Raw genomic sequence first — 20,619 nt, 5'->3', positions numbered from 1 at the left:
ATCTCCGTCTGACAGGATAAACTAATAGTCAAGCCGTACTTTTGATAAAGAAAGAATGAAAGATAGATAGAGAGATAGATAGATGCACGATTATCGGGGTCACTCACTCACTGCTCATGCAGCTAGAGGGTTAGCTGGGACAACAACAACACTTGGTCTAGACGGGCCGGAGGCCATCCATGTATAGTAACACTAAATAATAATAATAATACTGATTTAATAATAATCATAAGAATAATGCTCCGGTTCTATAAAGTAGTCTAGATTTTCTACTACAATCTGGAGTAAGTCAGTACTTTGACGGCAGACATGGATGTTCTCCTCTAGTGGAGCATCTTTATGGCAGCTAAAAATGGATGTGTATAGCTGCCATATGTGCCGTGTGAAGGAAATGGCTCCACTGACAAGGGATCCAGCATCTACCTAAAGAGGTAGGTACTACTACTTCTCCAGACACATCGCATAGCAACCATTCTAGAACTTTCTCAGTTAAGATCAATTGCTTTCTTGGTGAAAGAAGAGAAGTGGAGGCGGGGGGAAGGGGGGGGGGACCGCCTCATCTCGGCGGAGATGTATGATCGCTCACTTGCGCCATCATCTCCGGGAAGATAGGTAGGTAAAATAACTCAGCTACTGTAAGAATGATGTGATCTATCTATTCATTCACTACTTAACTATCTAACTTTCTTCAGTAAAGAAAAAAAAATAATTATAGTAAAAAATAATAATAATGCTAGCTAGTTGGGTCCGCCACGGAGGCGACCTGAAGATCATCACTCCGAATCGGGAAGTCTGTCAGATGGATGCATGGACCGGGCCCCCTTCAATCCCTTCCCTTCCCTTCCCTTTGGGACGGATGGAGGGTCGCTCAGCATTCAGACTAACGATGAGGCTGACAGACGGGGCAAGGCGATCATCACGCATCAATCTGGTGGTTTTGCTGGGTGGCTGAAGAAATAAAAGAAAATATGTGTTGAGGTGATACGAGGGGAAGGAAAGACGGGGAGGAGGGATGCACCATGACCTAAAAAGGGGAACTGAAATATGGTCCGGAACGGGGAAGCGAAATGAGGTTCCAGAGTGGCGGGTGGATGCGTTAGTTGGATTGACATGGAACTTGATACATCCACCGTGGACCTCTTTCTTTCCCTTCCCTTCCCTTTTCTTTCTCTCCCGTGACTTACGGTTGCTGTAGCTGTGTAACTATCATGTATCAATCCCGTTCGTCCGTCCGCGCGCCGCCTCCCCATCCTCTATCTTCCTCTCTCGCTCTATCTATTATCTATCAATCAATCTAGAAGATCACCCTCAGCAGAGGAAAAAGAAAAGAAAAAGAGTAACCGAAAGATAGCAAGCACAAGAAAGAAAAGGAAAAAAAAAAAAAAAAAAGAAAACATTGACAGGGCGACACGGGACATCCTTATCAGGTGAATCATCAACAAAATGAATCCATCTATCGAAAAAAAGTCGCCATCATCCGTCCCGCACTGTTATTGGGAAGAAAGAGAAAAAAATAAAAGTAAAAATAAAAACACACCTCCCCTTTCCTAGTATTCTTTCATTCAGTTCAGCCCCGTTCGTAATAATGCGCCGAGAGCCCAAAAGGATTTGCAGACGATCCGATCAAGTTTCCCCTTCTAGAACGCCATCCCGTGGACGAGAGTGGACACTAAAGGAAAGCCGGCTGCGATTCCGCGCGCCTCTAGTGCTGTAGTTCTGTAGGGTTATCGAGGTTTCTCTTTGGTCTGTTACCACTCAGGTGGATCAGGGGGAGAGAGAGTGTGTGTGAGAGAGAAAGAGGAAAAAGAGAATAGAAGAAGGGTGAATATCGTTACCTGGTTAGGGATAACGGGTTGGACGTGTTGTTTTGTTGTTGTGTACACAGTAAGAACTGCAAATTACCTACTTTGTACGGAGTACTCTCTGTACCTCTCGCTGGATCAGTCATGTCGCATGGATTTTAATTGCATTTTTGAGTTATGGGAGCAAAAACACTAAAATGATTGACTGAATGACAGACAGACAGACAGATAGCTCAGCTCTCAGTTCAGCTCAGCTCAGCCCAGGAACCTTGCCTAGAGTCTTGGCAGGTACCAACCGACTAGTAACTAATTACTTAGATTTTCCGGCCTTAATGTTCAGGTTTCACGCCACTGTCAAGGCACGTGTTCCACCTGGATGGATAGTAGCTGTAGAACTGAAGAATTGCCGCCTTGATTGAGAGCTTAGCTAACAGTAGTGCTAGATGATGATGAACAAGGGAATGATTTTACCTTTCAGCAAGGAAATACTTGTACCCATAATGGCAATTGATCATTCACTCCAATTCTTCGGGGATTTGCTTCATTCACTCTGTCTCCTTCCACCCAACGCACACATACATATTTACTAGGTAGAGACAGGTTAAGCTAAGCTACCATGTAAAATGCAAGACTACTATCCGTCTATGTAAAACAAGACAATGTCTTCACTTCCACATCTGCACAGGTAAATTGCCAAAAGTACAAACATTACTTACCCTGATCAACAGGAGGCAAAAAAACGCTTTGGCATTAACCATAATCAATCTAGTAAATGCAGTTTCCCCCTGCGTCGGTCGCATAACCCTCGCCCATTCCCCGTCCCATAATTTTCTGCAAGGTACTATGCAATGGCGAACAGACCTCCTCTTCAGAAGCACATCATCCTCATCCTTTTTCCCTCTTGGCTATAGTTTAAGTAGTACAGTAAGGGTAAGTTAAGTGGGTTGGTTTTCGTGTTTCACGGCATCGGTCGATCCTCTCTGGCTACTGTATCCTTCATCTGGGATGTAGCTCTGCAGTATGTATGTATCTAGCCACATGCAGTACATACGTCCATTTATCTCTTTCTGTGGCTGCAATAAAAACGATCTGCTGCAGGAAAATCCCGATACCCGACATACTATACAGCGATACCATGGAAAGTAGAACAAGGTCTCGATCATTCTGGTATGTTCCCTTTCCATGGGGAAAAAAATAAGATCGGACGTTGGGGTGTTGCTGTATTCGCTAGAATTAGATTTGTTTTTTTTTCTGCATGGCTAATGCATCTTGCCGATGCGGGCTGAATCATGTCCAGTCAAATTTTTGCAGGGAAAACTAAACCATGCTTAACCCTTGAACCTTGAACCTGGTTGTGGGAACGAATGAACCAACGAATGAGCCATGCGGAAGAGAAGTAAAGTACATGCTCACTTCGTGGGTAAGGTAATTAGTAGTGGTACTTCTGGCTCCGTGTTCGGACTACTTCGGCCCATCTAATGATCAATCAATCAATCAATCAATCAATCAATCAATCAATATCAATTAATCAATCTGCATCCGACCACCACCGTCGGAAAATCCTAGACATGTTTCGAACGAACACCAAGATGAACGTTCACGCATGACAGGTCAGGTTTTCTCATCGCTGTTTCCTTGTGCGGGAATTATTAGTCGCTTGCAAGGGAAAAAAGTTCGAAATGATGGATCATGAAACTAATCATAATCATGTGGTTTGATCCCTGTTTACCACTTACCACTTACCAAAATTGTAAGCAAGCAAGCAAGCAAGCAAGCAAGTAGCAGCTCGCGACGGACCCTCAATGGATTGATTGATGGATGTATCCATTATCTATCCAATTCAATATATTCCCAACCGCCCTATTGAAGACCAGTCAGTCAGTAATCGGACATATAGATAGTTAGCCAGATAACTTGAATAATCAGCCCAGCTATCTATCGACAGTCAGTAAATAGTTAATCATATCGGATCGGAAGGATCCTATCCATCCATTCCATGCCGTTTCTCGCAATCCTCTTCAATCCTTCCAACGATCTAGCCTTCCAAGACCGACCGACCCAATTAGAAAAAAAAAAAAAGCCATAATATCCACAAGTCAAAACACACTCTAGCGTCTGCGGAACCCGGAAAGAAAAAACTCAACCTACGGAGTACTTACCTTTGGCTTTCCTTCTCGTCCATTTCCGAAAAGGCAATACCGCCCAACGGTTCCCTTTCCACCCTTCTCGCTAGACCAAAGTACTCATTAGCCCCGTTCCTCCGGTTTCTAGCGCCGTTCTAGCCTCCCCGTAAACCAATTACGGAGGACAAATCCACTCTCTCGATGGAGTCGTGGTGGTTCGCCTATCGAGTAATTTCCTCTTTTGGGGACATGTTCGGGCCGTTGAGACGGGGATCATAATAGCTATTTCTGCCTTACAGTAGCTCTTTTTGCAATTTGTGGGTTTTAGTTCGTATCTCCGATGTCTATTTTTCTTTTTGGCAGCCAGCGGGTTCAAGAGGCGTAAAGTCCCGGGGACCATGACGGATGGTACGATCCGCGAGCGAACCATGGTTGGATGGGGAAGGGTAAGAACCATCCGGATGGGCCTTCTAGAATCGTTCTGGAAGAGGTGGTTGAGTTGACTTTGACCCATCCGGGCGCAAGGTGGAACACTTGCTTGCGTTTGCTTTTTGTTGATGTTTCTGTTTCTGTAGCTATTGCTGGATACTGGGCGTGAGAGGGTGTGTCGGCTGTTGGGCCTGGATTTCTGGGGTCAATTGATGAGTGCTATTATTATTGCTGGGTGGTTATTATTGTGTGGGTGTGTATGTTCGGCTGTTTGGTCCAGGATCATGATGATAAAACAAAAAACCAAACTAAGGTGTCACATGTAGCCGAGGACGGCGTGTCGCAAAAAAATTGAAGGATTAAAGATACAAGTCATGCCATTCCATTGGATGGGATGATCTCATGTCTCAGAATCTGATGCTATCAGCAACTTTAGTTACTTCTTCCTGCTGACACAGTCATCACGTCCTATTCGACCACAAAGAAAAGGCCAACTATGTTCCTTTCAATTGATTCACGTCATTGGCTAGTCAGAGAAGAGACGGGAAAAGTACGAACCAGTTGTGAGATAAGGTGTAATCAGACATCCCCAAACAAAGATAAAGCGCCTACGGTGTGACTGTGACGGCTAGTTCCAATCCATCGGTTGGATTGAAACACGCGTACGCGCCAGCCTAGCAGGGAGTCCCATGTTGCGAATCCCGGTACATGCGTCGCTTGGCACTTTGTGGCATTGTTTCTCCGCGCAGATCGACGGCGACGTCAAGACGGTCTACAACGGAGATACTATCAGAGGATCAGAAGCTACGCAAGTGAGCAAGAGGTTGGGCAAACGTGGGCGGCTTTGAGCAGCTCGAGTCAGTCTAGAATTCCACTCGTCTAGACGTTACTACTTTGCTTTGCCCCATTGTGGCGAAGGTCAGGAATAGAAGTGGTAAGAATGATGTAGTGGGATGGGCTGGTGGAGTCGAATAATTTAGCCCATACTGGGTAACGACGGTCAAGCGACAGAGGTAATTTGTAATTCCAGCCACAATTTACAGAACGACAGACGAGTGAGAGAGCTTGCTTACCTGAGTATTAACTAAACTAGCTTCCTCCATGCAGCCGGAGATGTCAACCCCCAGAAATCCGCACAGGGCTGCGAATCCCCCAACTTGTCGGGGGGAAGAACATCCAGATTGTTCTTCGGGAAGTTTTAGAGGGCTCCTGGACCCAGCGTAAATTGAGCCTATCGTTTACTAGAGTCTGGTAGTCTGCGATCGTAGGACCGAAAAGCTGCAAAATTGGCGCGCTGGTTCTGGTTGCTCGCAGCTCCATCCGCGGTCGCGGGGGCGAACAGGCAGGGCGAGGGCGCTAGAAGGACTAGAAGCGCGCGAGAAGAATGCGAGTTGCACAATAATACGTAACGGAGGCGGGTAACAGTGGATTTGCCGGATCATGGATCGTTATTAGGGGGCCCCACTGCCCCTTTCAGCCAGCCGATTTCCCCGGTGACCAAAGGGAGGGAAGACGCGAGTGTGCCAAAAGATCAGAGGGTGGAAAAGAAGTCCAGCGGGAAATGAAGGATAAGGAAATAGAAAAAGTAAAGACAGACAATGTCTTGAGGTCAGCTCGGATTCGCTTAGTAGATAGTTGGCCTGTGTAGGTTGATTGCTCACTCACTCAGAGACGACAAACGAGGGCCAGAGGTGACAGAAACCGGTGCTAATCTCTCTGTAGCCAACATGAATCAAACCAGGAGAAATGGTGGGCCAGGCTAGGGAGGTCCATCAATAAACAGTGATCTTGGTCGCGAATAGTCTCCCGAAACTACTCCAAACTAAAGTGCAGCAGGTGACTAACTACCGGACGGAAAGCTTCTGGATTGGTTCTGAACCTGGTTAGGTACCCTGGTCCTCCGTATCCCCGGCGGTTACTTACTAGTTAGTAGGCCAACTTCCCGTAGGGTTGAATGCCTGCTTGCTTACCCATTGCGGATGAAAGCAGAAACAGCTAGCTGGTCGTCAAAGTACTGAGAGTACTTTTTCATACTTACCTACATACTTCTACGCCCAGGATGATTAAAGTGATAGCCCAGAGCTCTGGACCTTACCTATCAAACCATGGTTGGCGCCATCAAAGTTCGATCATCTCGATCGTACAGTAGTCGAGCTCGATAGATAAGTGCGGCTATGCAGGTACTCCGGCCCTTTCCAGGATGTCTAGCCGTGTTAGGGGGGAGCTACCGACAAGGGTGCGCCGCTCTAAATCTTAGCAGCCACCACTGGTAAATAATAGATCCAGCCCGAAAATTCAGAGACCCCGTTTCATAGGATAAGAGGCAAATATCAATGAGCAAAAAGGGAAGGAAAAAAAGAAAAGAAGAAAAGTCAAAACATCTGCATGGGGTCATGCTGTGCAAAAGCACCCAGACAGACCTACCTAGTTGGCTAGCTATGGCATCCCATGGAATTTTGAATACGTAGGGTTTCCGGGAAACAGGCTCCTCCCCCCATCCAGGGGCCCCTGACTTTGGTTCTTCCCTTCCCACCCCCCCTCCCCCCCCCCCAAAAAAACCACGCGAGAAAGCATCAGGTCAAGCCCCAGCGGACCCATTGGTGCTGGATTCGGATCCATCCGCGGGATCCTGTGAGCGGCTGCCTTCCCCACTCACCTGCACTCAAACCTGCCCGTCGCGTCCGAGGAATCGGTTCCTAACTTCTGACTGATGTTCTCCGTACAGTCAGTGGAGACCTCAAAATTTCTTCTGTAGTGGTATTTCCCTTTTTCCGTTACTGGTGTGGTGGTCGTCAGAATGATGATGACTGCTGAACAGTGGCTAAATTCTCAATGCCATTACAAATTTACAGTACCTTTACTTACTATAGTCGGAGAGGTCGGTCCCTTGACTGGTTGGGCAAAGTCTTCTCCGAACTAGGCCATGATCGATGGAATGGATTTCTCTATTCAGAAACAATCCAGGTAAGGTCACTTCCGTTACGGATTAGACGGACTCTTCCTGTGGTTTCCCTACAATTTCCGAGATGAACCCGTGTCTAGGTATCAGCCATCATCGGGAAGGTCTAGTAGTAGCAACTGACGGGGGGGAAGGGAGATGGGATGCAGATGGGGAGCCACTTGAGTGACCGGGAATAACATGAGGCGACTCAGACAAAGAAGCAAAGGGATAGGATAGAAAAGCAACGAAAAGGTAAGAAAGATACCAACCTTCACCTGAGCTACCTATTACTTAGTAGGTGGCTACAAAGTTTCCCGTCCGAGAGAGGCGTCACGACGTTGGTGACGGGGGCCAGAAACCCCTAAGAAAAGAAAAAGAAAGGGGGAAATGGATCGCACCCACGGTACCTTACCTTCGGGACGGGTGAGCCGCCTAGCTATGCTAAAGAGAGCTGTTGCTCGACTACTATTATTGTTGTTATTATTACTATTACTCCTACTATATGCGTATTTTGCTTTTCTTAATTTCTGTGTCTCTCTCAAATTTCTAGTCTTCGCCGTATTACTATGACTCTGTCATTGCTCCGTTTACACACTCTTTTGGCCAGGTTTAGCTTCTTACTCTCTCCGTAGTTTTTCCATTTTCCCAATTGGATTTTCCACCTTTTAATTTTCCCTTTTTCCTTTTCTGAATTTTCTTTTTCTGTTTACTTTTGTCTTTCCGTATCTAGATTAGGTATCGTCCACCTTTATTTTGATTTTCTATTTTTTTTTTGACTTCCTACTTTCAGAAGTTCTTTTCTGTCTAGATTGGAATTCACCCCAATCTGAGCATTAAAAATTTAGAATAAAAAAATAAAATCAACCATAAAGTAAGAAGGTCTAGTCACTATATATCTATGGGATGGACCCCCTTCAACCATCTGGCTACTAAATTCTTCATCCATCCATTCCTAAAATCAATTAAACTCACCCTTCCTCCTCGTCCAGCTCCTCTCCTCTTCCTCCCTACGTACTTTCGCCCATTCCCTTCGCCCTCGGCTCTATTCCCGATCCTCCTCGCCGTGACGTTACCAGGCCGCGTTCCATCCTCCCTTGCGATACGTCCAGTCTAGCTTGGTTTCTTTTTTTTACCGGATTAGACGGAGCTCACTTCCGTGCTCCTTTCCAGGATCACCTCCTTGCCGGCTGCATTAGTCGTCCTCCGTGTCCTTGGTCGCTGGTTCTTGATCAGATCGCGCTTGTTTCCAATTACCATCATCTGCACATCTCGCGTACTTTTTATCTCTCGTCGCTCTGCCACCTGGAAAAAAGTTCCCAAGGGGAAAGAAGGAAAAAGAAAATAAACGTCTTCGAACCGCATGAGTGTCTAAAGAGGATCAAAAGAGGGTAAAAACAAAAAGAAAAAGCGACCTGTCGACTGGGTTCAAGGACTCCACCCTTCCTCATTCTTACACGCCCATTTCTTGGTACTTCGACAGTCGCATTCCTGCCCTACTCAGATCTGCCTACACTACACCACCCTGTCTCGTCTCCAACCCAGTGTCAGACTTGTGCGCCTTAATAAGGATCCCACTTCCGATCTCACCTGCAGCCTGCATCATCTGTCTGCGTCGTTACCGCCTGTTCGCTGCCGGGAATCGCTTGGGTACCTCGCTAGTCCTACACACGATCTATCAACACGACGCACAGTCAGAATAATAATCGAGCTCTTTTTATTTATTGGTATTTTCTTTTTTGGGGAGGCCCGTCGTGTGTTTATTTAATCTTCCTGTGAGTACACTTCTCCCAGGCTTGAAACACACTTCCCTTCAAAACATCCGCCTTCGCTTTTCTATATCTTTCCCACCGTCTTCCACTCCTTTCCGAAAGAGCAAACCTTCAGCATCTGACCATGGCCATTCGCTCAGAATCTGAAATGATATTGCGAGATCTGTCAGCCTTCAACATGGGACGAGGAGCTTATGACACTACCGGAGTCAAGAAGCCGGGTGCACCACCGCCGCCGCCTTCGACCCGATGAAACCCTTGGAGACATCTGCCAACCACATGCTGCTGTTCTGCTATTCTCTCGAGCGAAAAGTTATTTGTGACTTGCAACTGGCGCATGGCTCCTGGAGTTTGACGTGACTACTATGAAGTCGAGCTTGTAAGTTGCCTAGACACAAGCATCTCCCGGGTGATCTGGTTCCCGACTAACAACGAATCATAGTTCCCTGTACCACTACTATTTCCTGCTCTTACTGCGTTGTCCTTTTGCCGCCACTGGTTTCGGTTTCTACATACTTTCTAATTACGCCCTTTCCGCCGTGGACATTTTTCTTCTCACCATGGAACGATACGGCCACCACCTATTTCTTTTCAATTCTTCGATCGACCATTATTTTTGCCTCCATACACCTTTAATCCGCCGACACGAACCAGCTCAGGTCTATGATCTGTTCCACCAAAAGTGATTTGTCGAGATTTGTTGTTTTTCTACTTGGTCTGCTTTACTACCGGCGTTGGGAATAGACGGGATGGGGTTATTTCTTTTTGATTTGGGATACATGGATTGATACCAAGACAGACTAGAACGTTGGACCTCGCGGTCAAATACCTGGAATTTATTTTTCTTTTCCTTACAATTTCGTCAGCATTTGCTCCTTAATACAGTCTGCTGCTAAAAATTGATTCTGGATATTTTCAATGCTTATTGAATTCTAAACCGAGCGAACTTCATCGTGGTTGCGTCAGTGTTGAATTGTGTATGAGTTTGCGTGTATGTGTACACTACTGGCACTGGCACAGATAATCAAAGTTCATGGTTTGGGGGATTATGACTACTGCTACTGCTACTACTACTACTACTACTATGGCGTGTCACTCCATAATGTGAAAATCGCAACCCACTGCACCAGTACGGGGGAAAACTGCAAGTCAGCTGGATAAGTGAGGACTTGGGGAAAAGAATTTCGGCACTCGGACGAGACCCCGACGATGACATCTAACCGTGATTGTCTTCAGGGTTGTTTGACGGGAGCCCACAGAGCGACTTCAATCTGATTTGCTGGGGAGAAGGCAGTGGCATTATCTGGGTGGATCCCTGGTCGAGAATCAACAAGTTCTGAACGGCGTGCATGTGCTTCTTTTTTGGGCAGCCACCGGCTCTGCACAAATCATGTCGTGCAACGTTGGCTCCGTGACACGACTGGATGCCATTGGGGAGGCGTTTCCAACTGTCTGGCCGGCGATCATGGGCCGTTGGGGGACCTATTGGCACGTCATGTTCGGACGCCATGGCATGCTGTTGTTCTGTCGGTCTTTGTTGTTGTTGTTTACCCCGTGCCTACTTTGCGACCTATAGATATGCACCTTATGGATAATCCTGGCGTTGAGTTGGGCCAGATCGCTTGCCTACCAATCATCGAAGCCCTGATGGTTGTGGTCGGGGTTTGAAGGGTTTCTCTAGAAAGATGATCTGTCGCATTTCCCGCGATAGTCAGGCCCCAATGATGGAATGACAGTGTATGAGGAGATACTATCTATCTTCTGCGTTGGAGCCGGTTGATGTCTCGATGGGTATCGACAGCAGGTGTCACGGGTAAGCTGCTTTGTTTCAGGAAATAGTTTAGGGGAGCAGCCGCTTATTTTCCCCCCATGTACGTCGGATGTATCTACAGGTCGAGTGTGGGAAATCAACTGGACAGAAGGAAATACCAAACAGCCCTAAACCCTTCCAACCTGTGCCTCTCCGCTGTTGTCACCTGGTTTACCCGCAGAGCCACAATTGTCTCATCCTCTGTCTTGTCTGCCTTATTTTCTCCCCATGGGACCAGTACCCGCGAAGTTTTGACTGGTACCTGAAGCGCACCAAAAATTAACTAATAAAGATATGGGTAATTTTTTATGTTTGGAGAATTGCGGGAACATCCCGTGACTGCCCGCCCGCCTTGGGCGCGCTAACCGAGTCGGGCATCGCGCCGCCATCTACTTCACCCTCCGCCTCACTGCGTATCTACCTAGGCCGTAGCATCTCTCTCTCTCCCTCTCTCTCGCCGTCATTGCGCTCTCTCTCCATCACTCTTCCCCGTCCACCGCCATTTCACTCTGGTACCGGTGCGTAGTATACCTTCTTCTTATTTGTCCATTTTTTCTTCTCCAATGTTCCCTTCGTCACATTAACCCCTGCTCGATTCTGGCCCTTTCCACCACACCCCCTCCTCCGGAGTTCCCTCGTGTGTCTTGCTTACGTCTTCCTTCAGGCTTCTACTCCCGAGTAGTGCTCTCTGTATCGCCCGGCCTGAGCCGCCCTTTGCGAGCTGAAATCATCCTTCAGATTGATAATCATTCCTAGTGTGGGCTTGTCCTGCAAGACGACCTGATCGCATACCTTCATCGCCTTCGTTGGGCTCTCGAGCCATGTCTGAATCAACTAGCACAAATACTCCCAAACCGAGTAGCAGCGTCAAGCTGGTACTTTTGGGTGAAGCCGCTGTGGGAAAGGTACGAGCAACCCCGGCACTTTCCTTGCTCTGACCTCCGCGTGGTACCTGAGTAACCACAGAGAAAAAAAAACGACTGACAATGAACGCAATGGATGATTGCCCATTATAGTCCTCACTGGTGCTGAGATTTGTCAACAACGATTTCCAAGAGAACAAAGAACCGACTATCGGAGGTAAGCTTCTCCCGGCTGTGGCAGTTACAGATCACTTTTCCCGATTTGGGAAGAGACGGAGGGAAGGGAAGAAGGGAATTGTTCCCGGTTTTCTTGGTTCCCGACAGTGGCTGTATCTCCGATGCTGATGTCATTGTCTATCATCACAGCTGCATTCCTCACCCAAAAATGCTCTCTGTCTACGCGAACGATCAAGTTCGAAATTTGGGATACCGCCGGTCAGGAGCGTTTCGCCTCGCTCGCTCCCATGTACTACCGTAACGCCCAGGCGGCGCTCGTGGTCTATGATGTTACCAAACCGTCCTCTCTCACAAAGGCTAAGCACTGGGTTGCGGAACTTCAGCGACAAGCTAGTCCCGGTATTGTGATCGCTCTCGTTGGTAACAAGCTGGATTTGACAAACGACGGGAACGAGGCGGCCGGGGAGTCGCCCGCTGATGCCGAGGGCGAATCGTCTACGGCCGATGCAGATGAAACCGCCGAAGAACCTCAGGAAGCACAGGATGTCACTTCCGGTGATGCTCGGAAGGTGCCTACACGGGAAGCTAGCGCCTACGCGGAGGAAGAGGGTCTCTTGTTCTTCGAGACCAGTGCCAAGACGGGCACGAATGTCGTGGATGTCTTTACTGCGATCGCCAATGCGATCCCGGAGAGCAGCCTGAAGAGCGGACGAGCAGGTGGCGCTGGCACGGGCCAGACTAGCCTGAACAGCGGTCGTCCGGCCGAAGACTCGCGGGTCAACCTGGGGGAGCGTGGTCCGGCAACTGCAAAGGAAGGGTGTGCCTGCTAATCTCAGATTGTTTTTACAGCGTGTCATGAGATTTTGGTCGTGCTTCTTTCGTTTTTGCAATCGTCCTTTTACTGTTCGATACAATGTCAGGTTGATTACATAGTAATATCCTGCGGCAGTGATTCCCCGACCGTCAGGACCAGACTGACATGCGGCTTGATCCATTCTCATTTCCCGGCGTCTCGAGTGTTCTGTTCTGTTCTGCTCTGCTATGGTACTGCACTACTTCTTTATCTTTTTTTTCTGTTCGTTTCCAATGACTATGCAGAGAGTTAGTATGGCGATTAAGGGAATGGCAAAGATTTGTACAGAGAACCGGTCAGGTTCATTGCCAGTCAGCCATAGTCATAGAATGCGAATTCTGCGATCCAAATGCAATGTATAATATGAGGATTAACATGATAGACAAGCAAGCATTTCTCGCAATGCTGCATGGTAGTAGTTGGTTAATGGTTGATGATCCGAAAAGGGCAGAAGGGTCACGGGACCAGACATCCCCTAACTAGTCCCAAACGGGACTACGGCCACCCGCTAAGCGAGAGGCCGAGCCTCCGATCCCACAGCCGACCCAAGCGCAAATTGGAGGACGTTCGAGAGATCTCCGTTCAACCACCAACCTCGACAACCAACCTCACGACAGAAGGCAGCATCCGCAGCACAGCCAGCTACCCGTCGCTCGTCTGCAATCATGGCTGCTATCAACAAGATCGCCATCAACTCGCCGTCGAGGCAGAACCCCTCCGAGCTGGAGACCGCGATCGCCGGTGCTCTCTTCGACCTCGAGAGCAACACACAGGACCTGAAGGCCACTCTCAGGCCCCTGCAGTTTGTCTCTGCCCGTGAGGTAAGGATGATTTGGTTTTTTCATTCATAGCCTCCGTCCGTGTACAGATCAGAGAGGGTCGAGAGTTTCGTGAATTCGCGGAAATTGGCAACATACGAGAGACGTTCTGGGAAATATCAAATATCAATGTGGATATTGTGTGCGGTCTGCACCTGGATGGTGTATACGTTTGTGTGCTTGGGGATTACATACCACCAGCATTGAGGAAAAAGAAGAGAAAAGAAGAACACGAATTGAACCGTCCCAACAACCAATCGACACTCAAATCTGATCTGCTGCGCGAACTGGGAATTTGAAATATTCATTTGTTTTTCTCTCGGATTGTGCGCAACTTGATATTGACTCTACTATCACCATAGGTCGAGGTCGGCCACGGCAAGAAGGCAGTCATCATCTTCGTCCCTGTCCCTCTCCTCCAGGGCTTCCACAAGATCCAGCAGCGGTACGATTTTCCACTCCACACATCTCCACATGAAACAAAAAAAAATACACGAACCCCGGAATGTGGCCAGCCACATGCCCACAACTACCAGAAGCGTAGCAGCGAAAAAGAAACGACACCAGAAACCATCTGACTGACTCCCCTTCTCTAGTCTGACCCGTGAGCTCGAGAAGAAGTTCTCCGACCGCCACGTCCTCTTCGTTGCTCAGCGCCGCATCCTGCCCCGCCCCAAGCGCTCCGCCAGCTCTCGTTCCAACCAGAAGCAGAAGCGTCCTCGTTCCCGCACTCTGACTGCTGTCCACGACGCCATCCTCACCGACCTCGTCTACCCCGTCGAGATCGTCGGCAAGCGTACCCGCACCAAGGAGGACGGCTCCAAGACCCTCAAGGTCATCCTGGACGAGAAGGAGCGTGGTGGTGTTGACCACCGCCTTGATGCCTACGGCGAGGTCTACCGTCGGTTGACTGGCCGTGCTGTTGTCTTTGAATTCCCCCAGGGTGGTGCCGACTACTAGAGAGTGAAAAAAAAAGGAATCAAATTATTTTTTTTTTCCTCTTTTTTTTCCTTTTTTAATTTGACAAGTGACAAATGTGACAAGACAAGAGACTAAAATTTGATTTGACCTTCTTACCTCAATTTTTCTTCTTACTCCGTCCTCTTCTCTCTCATCTTTCTTGCCGTTTCTTCCATATTTTTTTTTACTCGTCAATTCCCCTCAGAAAATCACGTACCATATATTGCACGTGGGCTCGGGGGCATGCAGAAACACTAAACTACGATCTCCCCATCCCCCATCACCATCCCCGTTTTGTTTTACTGCATGTTCCCCACCCACACACCCACCCCAGCCGTCAGTTAGACACCTTCTTGCTTGCGGCTCTTTGTGGGGTTGAGGATTGAGACAGTGAGGTTCTGGTCAGGTATCTTTCTATCTTTCTTTCTTTCGGTCGGTCGGTCGGTTCTGGTACATGGTATATGTGTTCTTTTTGGGTGGGATTCGGGGCAAAAATAAACCGGGTATTAAGGGATTGAGGGTTCGAAAAGGAAAGTCAAAGTTCAAAGATTCATGTCGGTCTTGCGTGCAGCTGTCATTCTGTCATATTAGTTTTAAAAAGAAAAAGGGGGAGAAGGAAATTGGTTGCTAGGGTAGCTAGCTAGCTATAGGGCTAAGGGGAATTGCCTGCAAAAGAAAATGCATTGTGTTGTCGAGTGTATGAACTCTTTTCTTGTTTTTCTTTTTTTGAGTATAGTGTAGATGGGGTAGGTATTGATAGTAGTATGTAACTATTGTATTTATAATGTAAAATTTCGAAGTTATTGGACTCTCTTTGAGTCTTGTTGGTAAGAGGTCGCTTATTACTAACAGTTTACTTACTAGTGCTGCTTGCTGCCAGGAAGGGCTAAGCCTCATAGTTATAGTTACTATTGTGGGTTCGTTAGATATGTCAATGGGCAGCCATCATGTCATAGGTCGTGAACCACTACTATACCCACCAGCATTTGATGACTATTGACTGCTCTGGAGTCAAGAATGAGACAGATGCGATATATGTCTATCTAGTAGAAAAGAAAACAAAGGTATCACCGACATCCATCAATCATCACATCTATACACAAACCAACGTCAGAACTCAACATGCATGCATCGATCTACACAATCTCCCTCACTATCCTCCCCACCCCCAACACCATCCAATACGCCAACTCCCTCTTCACCGTATCACTCCCACCCGCTCCAGCTCTCCCAACCCCCTGCTCACTATCAATCTGATTATCCGAATCCCATTCCATATGCACAAACACCGGAATCTCCAGCACATCTTCATCCGGCTGTAGCTGCTCATTAGGGTCAGATGCCTGTCCGCTCCAGTCAAATCCCGGGTCGGAGTCGGAGTCATCATCGTCAGATTTGTCATCCTGGTCGTCTAAATCATCATCGGCGGGAGCCTTCTTCTTTTGCTTGTCTTTCTTGGTATTATTGGCGGAGGAGGCTTGTTTCGCACCACCAGGTAATGTCCCCGGTACGACCTCCAACACCACGGTGGTCCAGTTCCGTCCCTTGTCCCAGACTTTGCCGGCCTCTGCGACTTTCTCGTACACGCCGAGCCCTCCGGATCGGGATCCGCGGGGGTCAGTTCCCGTGGATGTAGCCGTGGTAGTGGTAGCCGAAGTACCCTGGAGGGCTTCGTCCCACACGTCGCTGTTGGCGCCAATGTCGAATTGCGGACAGAGGATAGTTACTTTGGAGGCCACGCGGCCCGGAGTGACGGATGGCGTGGCGAGTGTGACGCGGACGGGATCGAACATGTGATTCTTCAGCGTGAGGAGGAGTTGGATGGGTCGGAGTGGGGAGAGAGCGTCCAGGTTCGGGTTCGTCGTGGAACTTGAAGGTGCCGGGAGAACGGTGGTGGTCGTGGTGGTGGCTGGGGAGGGACTGGGGTTCAGCGGCCGTAACGTCGGCAAGGGAATGTAGCTGAGGGCAATCAGACGGATGCGGAATCGCGTGGACTGTGGTTTCAGTTCGGGTTTGACGAGGATGTGCTTGCACGACTTGCATCGTTTGGATCGTTTTGTGCGAAGTAGCACGGGCAGCGGGAGGAGGTCCTCTACGAACCGGGCGTCTGGGGACTGGAAGGCGCGTTGTTCGATGGAGGCGAGACCGTCCCATCCGCAGTCCGGGGAGGACATGCGTTCGATGAGTGTGCCTTCGGCGTCCGGGGAGGGGATCTTGAGACCCTCGCTGGCCGTGAGGGCTTCTCGCATGACGGGCGGTTTGGTTTTGGGCTTCTTGTTGGCTCCGCCGTAGAGGCTGCTGAGGCGGGAGGAAGAGGTGTAAAGGGACATGATGCGGTTTAGGGCACCGGGGGAGGAGAACCCAGAGCCGAAGTCCATGCCTAGAGGGTCAGTGGGGGAGGAGGATGTCGCGGAAATCTGGTTCTTATAAAAGTTCTTGAGGGCGTGGAATCGAGCATCTGGAGTGAGAGGAGCACTGGGTTGGTCCAGAGGGGAGTCTTCGGGCTTGGTCTCGCCTGGTGGTAGGAATTGCTCATCGATGGAGGAGTAAGTGGAGAGGGGAGACTTGAGGTCCCCGAATGTCCGGGACATTTGTCTCGAGCGAGCAGGAGTGACTTCGGTCATCTTGGACAGTTGAGTCCGGATGTTGGTCGGCTTATCGAACTTGATGCCAATATCCAGAGTCGACCACATACAGTATCCGCAAGACAACACCCAGGGGCCTTGTTGGCTGGTGCCGCCTGTCACGACGTTTTCGAGGGTGTTGACGCCCAGGGGGGCGGTACATATCGGACAATTGAAGCAGTTGCGAGCGCATCTAACACTCACTGCATTAGCATACACCTATAAAAGCTTGAGGCTTGTATATCCTGCTCAACGTACCGATTCCCCTCACTCCGAACCATGCTGCTGGGCGTCTCGAACAGGCAGTTCGGACAGTACCAGCACACAATCTCCTCCGTTATGCATCGCGGACACTTGATCTGATGGCAATCCTCGCAGTACAGCAGCTGCTCCGGGGGATACAGAGAGAAATTGGCGCGCGGAGACCGAGGATCAAAAGCCTGTTCATCTTCGTCGTCATCCGGGCGCAGGAGAGATTTGGGTTGATCGGGGTTGGATTTCTGCGGCGACTCCCTCGATCTCCGTTTCTTTGCCGGATCAGGTACAGGGATGTTGGCGCAGGGACAAGATATAAAGGTGTAAGGGAAGGGACGTGACATGTTGAAGAGTTCAATCAAGATATTTGCTTATTGCATTCTAGGCGCATCATTAAGATAATCAGTATGGAAGTCCGAAAACAACATCAGGGGGAAGAAGCAGGAAGCATTATACCTAATACACCGGTAAATCGAATCACACAGAACGATTCAAATTGCTACCTCAATGTAATCTGCTTCCAACATACCCACAAGACCCATCACACATTAAGAAATTGTAGAGCGAACAACCCCGCGAAAAGAGGACGCGACGTGGCGGGAGAAAATGCGGAGATGGAATGGATTTCTCGCCGACGTCACGTTCCGCTGCTGCTGAGCTGCCTCCAACTTCTTTTTTTCTCTTTCCTCTAAACCCTTTCTCCCTCCTCTCAATTCCAGCAACCCCACTCCAATTCATAACCCAGAGACCCTCAAAATGTCTCTGTCTCACATAGTCCGACCAGCTTTGCGCTCCCCGCGCATCTCCACCAAACGCACACCCACCTACACATTATCATCATTATCATCATCATCATGTCCATCACGCCGCACCTACGCCAGCCAAACGCCCGGCAATCCAGTCATGGAAATATTCAATCGAAAGACCAAGCACATGCAGAAGGACCGCGCAGCCCGCAATGTCGAGGAGAGCCGCAAGACCGACTACATCAAGGACGAAGTAGCCATGCGGCTATGTGAACGGTTGCTGGTATGCCCTCCACCACACCACCTACAGATAGAGATAAAACATAATACTGTATGGAAACTGAAAATGAATCTAGGACATCAAACGCACCTTCCCCCAAGTCCTCGATCTCGGCGCCAACAGCTGCAACATCGCCCGCGCTCTCACCATGCCCGATCCAGACCCCGACGCTCCCAACGGCAGCTCCCCACCCCTCAGCACTCGCATCGGACAGTTAACCTGCATCGACACCTCCGAAGCCCTTCTATACCGCGACGCAGACGAACCCTTCAACGACCAGATCTCTCTAAAGCGGCAAATCGTGCCTGATCTCGAATCTCTTCCCTTCCCGGAGAACTCCTTCGACGCGGTGCTCTCCTCGCTCTCGATTCACTGGATCAATGATTTGCCCTCGCTGCTGGCGCAGGTCAACTCTATCCTCAAGCCGGACTGTCCGTTCATTGCGGCGATGTTCGGTGGGGATACGCTGTTCGAGCTGCGAACGTCGTTGCAGTTGGCGGATTTGGAGCGGCGTGGGGGTGTCAGTCCGCATGTGTCGCCGTTGGCGGATGTGAGGGATGTTGGGGGATTGTTGAATAAGGCGGGCTTCAAGATGTTGACGGTGGATGTGGAGGATATTGTGGTGGAGTATCCGGATACGTTTGCGTTGATGGGCGATTTGCAGGCGATGGGGGAGAATAATGCCATCTTGCATCGGGAGTTGGGGCCCATATCGAGAGATGTGTTGTTGGCGAATGAAGCGATTTATCGTGAGTTGCATAAGGAGGAGGCGTCTAGGGGAGTGCCGGCGACGTTTCGGTTGATTTATATGATTGGATGGAAGGAGGGTGAGGGTCAGGCGAAGCCGTTGGAGAGAGGGAGTGGGCAGTTGAATCTGAAGGATTTGTTGGGTGGTGGTTCCATTGGTAATTGATCATGATTTCAGTGGAGTTGGTTCGTGTATAGTATAGAATATTGTGCTTGTATAATATTGACGAGGAAAGGGAAAAATAAAAGAGTCACATCTAGGATATCATCCTGACGAAGAACATGAGTACACAGAACACACACACATACACCTCCATCTTCAACATACAACAACCCAGATCAAAACAACAAGAAGTGAAGAAAATCAAACAGTCCTCCGATCCGTCATGACCCTAACAATCGACCCCGTCCCCGCAACCTCCACCAACTTCTCATGCCAGTTCAACAACACACTCATCTGCTGTCCACCACCTCCCTCACCCAGATTGCGGGCCTGAATCTGCGAGAATCCCGTACTCTGCGGCGACATGCGAGGCGACTGTGCCGCGCTACTGGGAGCTGGCGCCGCCATGCCCTTGTACCTATACACAACAAGGATTCATTAGTATGCACATCCACAACCATCACTTGGTGATGATGACATAGGAAAGTGAAGTGAAGGGGGAACCATACAAATACTTCATCAAACAATCCGCTCTCTCCGACCCACCCTCACCGGTACACACAGACTCCAGTACGCGACTCATCTCTCCCTGACGAATACCCTGCAAGACCTCCACCACAGCGGCCAAATGCACCTCCTTTGCGCGGTCATCGCCGCCCAGCGGCGCCGTCTCGAGCACGTACCGTAGAGCTCCCTCGTTGTCGCCGCTGCGGAGGAGCTGGCGCACCTGGTTTACGACGGAGGCGGCGGCACCGGAGGTCGTCGGGGCGGGGAGAGTGGGTGGGAGGAGAGTATCCATGGGGAAGTTGATCGAGGACTCGGGGTCCAGGACGTCGATGTTGATTGTGCGGTAGTTGAGTTGGGCCATTGTTGCGGTTGCTGTGCTGGAGCTTTAGGGGTGGGGGTGTAGTATATTTGGTTGGGCTTGTTGACTTCTCAATTGAGGAGGTCTGTATCTGGTGGTGATTTCTCTGGTTAGCGATTGTGGTGGGTTGAAGCTGGAGCTGGGTGGTAGGTAGGCAGCGTCATTACCAGGTGTCCGCGGGGAAAGGAGATGACGGAGGTGGTCAGGTAGAGAGATGCGGTGGGTGGCTAGGAAGGGGACGGGTGTGGTGTTCCTAGCAAGGAATTTGGGTACAGTCTTACTGTGTTTGACCGAGATGAATTGACAGCGTGGATTAGAACGGACAGAAGGAATCAAGAGCTCCTGGAGAAGATGGTGGTGATGAATGAGGATGAAGTGGCGGCGGAGAGCGAGA

The 20,619-nt window shown here is 49.3% G+C and overlaps 6 protein-coding genes across 6 annotated transcripts; 3 read left to right on the top strand and 3 right to left on the bottom strand.

Annotated features, from left to right (window-relative positions):
• Positions 1–346: 346 nt before the first annotated feature.
• Positions 347–11,252, bottom strand: BO83DRAFT_397473 (uncharacterized protein; the record flags this gene model as incomplete). The annotated part of the gene is made up of 14 exons (XM_025533191.1): positions 347–423; positions 882–948; positions 2,519–2,707; positions 5,492–5,602; positions 5,626–5,719; positions 6,325–6,392; positions 7,023–7,061; positions 7,091–7,182; positions 7,210–7,270; positions 8,448–8,597; positions 10,330–10,367; positions 10,396–10,546; positions 10,799–10,919; positions 11,215–11,252. 14 exons carry the CDS (start codon positions 11,250–11,252, stop codon positions 347–349), a joined length of 1,296 nt encoding a protein of 431 aa, XP_025389597.1.
• A 57-nt stretch (positions 11,253–11,309) lies between these two features.
• BO83DRAFT_377082 (Rab family GTPase) lies at positions 11,310–13,123 on the top strand. The gene is made up of 4 exons (XM_025530900.1): positions 11,310–11,392; positions 11,539–11,779; positions 11,891–11,954; positions 12,104–13,123. Exons 2-4 carry the CDS (start codon positions 11,696–11,698, stop codon positions 12,742–12,744), a joined length of 789 nt encoding a protein of 262 aa, XP_025389596.1. The 5' UTR covers positions 11,310–11,392; positions 11,539–11,695; the 3' UTR covers positions 12,745–13,123.
• A 309-nt stretch (positions 13,124–13,432) lies between these two features.
• On the top strand, positions 13,433–14,545 carry BO83DRAFT_309389 (40S ribosomal protein eS7; the record flags this gene model as incomplete). Its single annotated transcript, XM_025527396.1, has 3 exons — positions 13,433–13,588; positions 13,948–14,030; positions 14,182–14,545. The coding sequence occupies 3 exons, from the start codon at positions 13,433–13,435 to the stop codon at positions 14,543–14,545; spliced, it is 603 nt and encodes a 200-aa protein (XP_025389595.1).
• Positions 14,546–15,681: 1,136 nt separating this feature from the next.
• BO83DRAFT_357743 (putative dynactin Arp1 p62 subunit RO2) lies at positions 15,682–18,006 on the bottom strand (the record flags this gene model as incomplete). Its single annotated transcript, XM_025529267.1, has 3 exons — positions 17,881–18,006; positions 17,428–17,805; positions 15,682–17,362 (listed from the first exon to the last, which is right to left on the bottom strand). Exons 2-3 carry the CDS (start codon positions 17,766–17,768, stop codon positions 15,682–15,684), a joined length of 2,022 nt encoding a protein of 673 aa, XP_025389594.1. The 5' UTR covers positions 17,769–17,805; positions 17,881–18,006.
• Positions 18,007–18,109: 103 nt separating this feature from the next.
• On the top strand, positions 18,110–19,448 carry BO83DRAFT_436119 (uncharacterized protein). The gene is made up of 2 exons (XM_025535935.1): positions 18,110–18,453; positions 18,527–19,448. Exons 1-2 carry the CDS (start codon positions 18,181–18,183, stop codon positions 19,361–19,363), a joined length of 1,110 nt encoding a protein of 369 aa, XP_025389593.1. The 5' UTR covers positions 18,110–18,180; the 3' UTR covers positions 19,364–19,448.
• BO83DRAFT_377078 (actin-related protein 2/3 complex subunit 5 family protein) lies at positions 19,379–20,523 on the bottom strand. Its single transcript, XM_025530899.1, has 3 exons — positions 20,393–20,523; positions 19,870–20,316; positions 19,379–19,778 (listed from the first exon to the last, which is right to left on the bottom strand). The coding sequence occupies exons 2-3, from the start codon at positions 20,226–20,228 to the stop codon at positions 19,562–19,564; spliced, it is 576 nt and encodes a 191-aa protein (XP_025389592.1). The 5' UTR covers positions 20,229–20,316; positions 20,393–20,523; the 3' UTR covers positions 19,379–19,561.
• Positions 20,524–20,619: the final 96 nt, after the last annotated feature.

The sequence above is a fragment of the Aspergillus eucalypticola genome (assembly GCF_003184535.1).
Source record: "Aspergillus eucalypticola CBS 122712 chromosome Unknown BO83scaffold_8, whole genome shotgun sequence".
Classification (NCBI taxonomy): domain Eukaryota; kingdom Fungi; phylum Ascomycota; class Eurotiomycetes; order Eurotiales; family Aspergillaceae; genus Aspergillus; species Aspergillus eucalypticola.
The sequence above is the reverse complement of the archived record's forward strand: the minus strand, read 5'-3'. Positions and strand labels throughout refer to the sequence as shown.

What these genes read in the sequence shown, in the direction of transcription:
- BO83DRAFT_377082 (XM_025530900.1), top strand. Translation starts at nt 11,696, where the DNA reads ATGTCTGAATCAACTAGCACAAATACTCCCAAACCGAGTAGCAGCGTC. An exon ending in GTGAAGCCGCTGTGGGAAAG is followed by an intron (nt 11,780 to 11,890) that starts GTACGAGCAACC and finishes TGCCCATTATAG; the next exon opens with TCCTCACTGGTGCTGAGATT. An exon ending in CAAAGAACCGACTATCGGAG is followed by an intron (nt 11,955 to 12,103) that starts GTAAGCTTCTCC and finishes CTATCATCACAG; the next exon opens with CTGCATTCCTCACCCAAAAA.
- BO83DRAFT_436119 (XM_025535935.1), top strand. Translation starts at nt 18,181, where the DNA reads ATGTCTCTGTCTCACATAGTCCGACCAGCTTTGCGCTCCCCGCGCATC. An exon ending in GGCTATGTGAACGGTTGCTG is followed by an intron (nt 18,454 to 18,526) that starts GTATGCCCTCCA and finishes AAATGAATCTAG; the next exon opens with GACATCAAACGCACCTTCCC.
- BO83DRAFT_377078 (XM_025530899.1), bottom strand. Translation starts at nt 20,228, where the DNA reads ATGGCCCAACTCAACTACCGCACAATCAACATCGACGTCCTGGACCCC. An exon ending in GATTGTTTGATGAAGTATTT is followed by an intron (nt 19,779 to 19,869) that starts GTATGGTTCCCC and finishes TGTTGTGTATAG; the next exon opens with GTACAAGGGCATGGCGGCGC.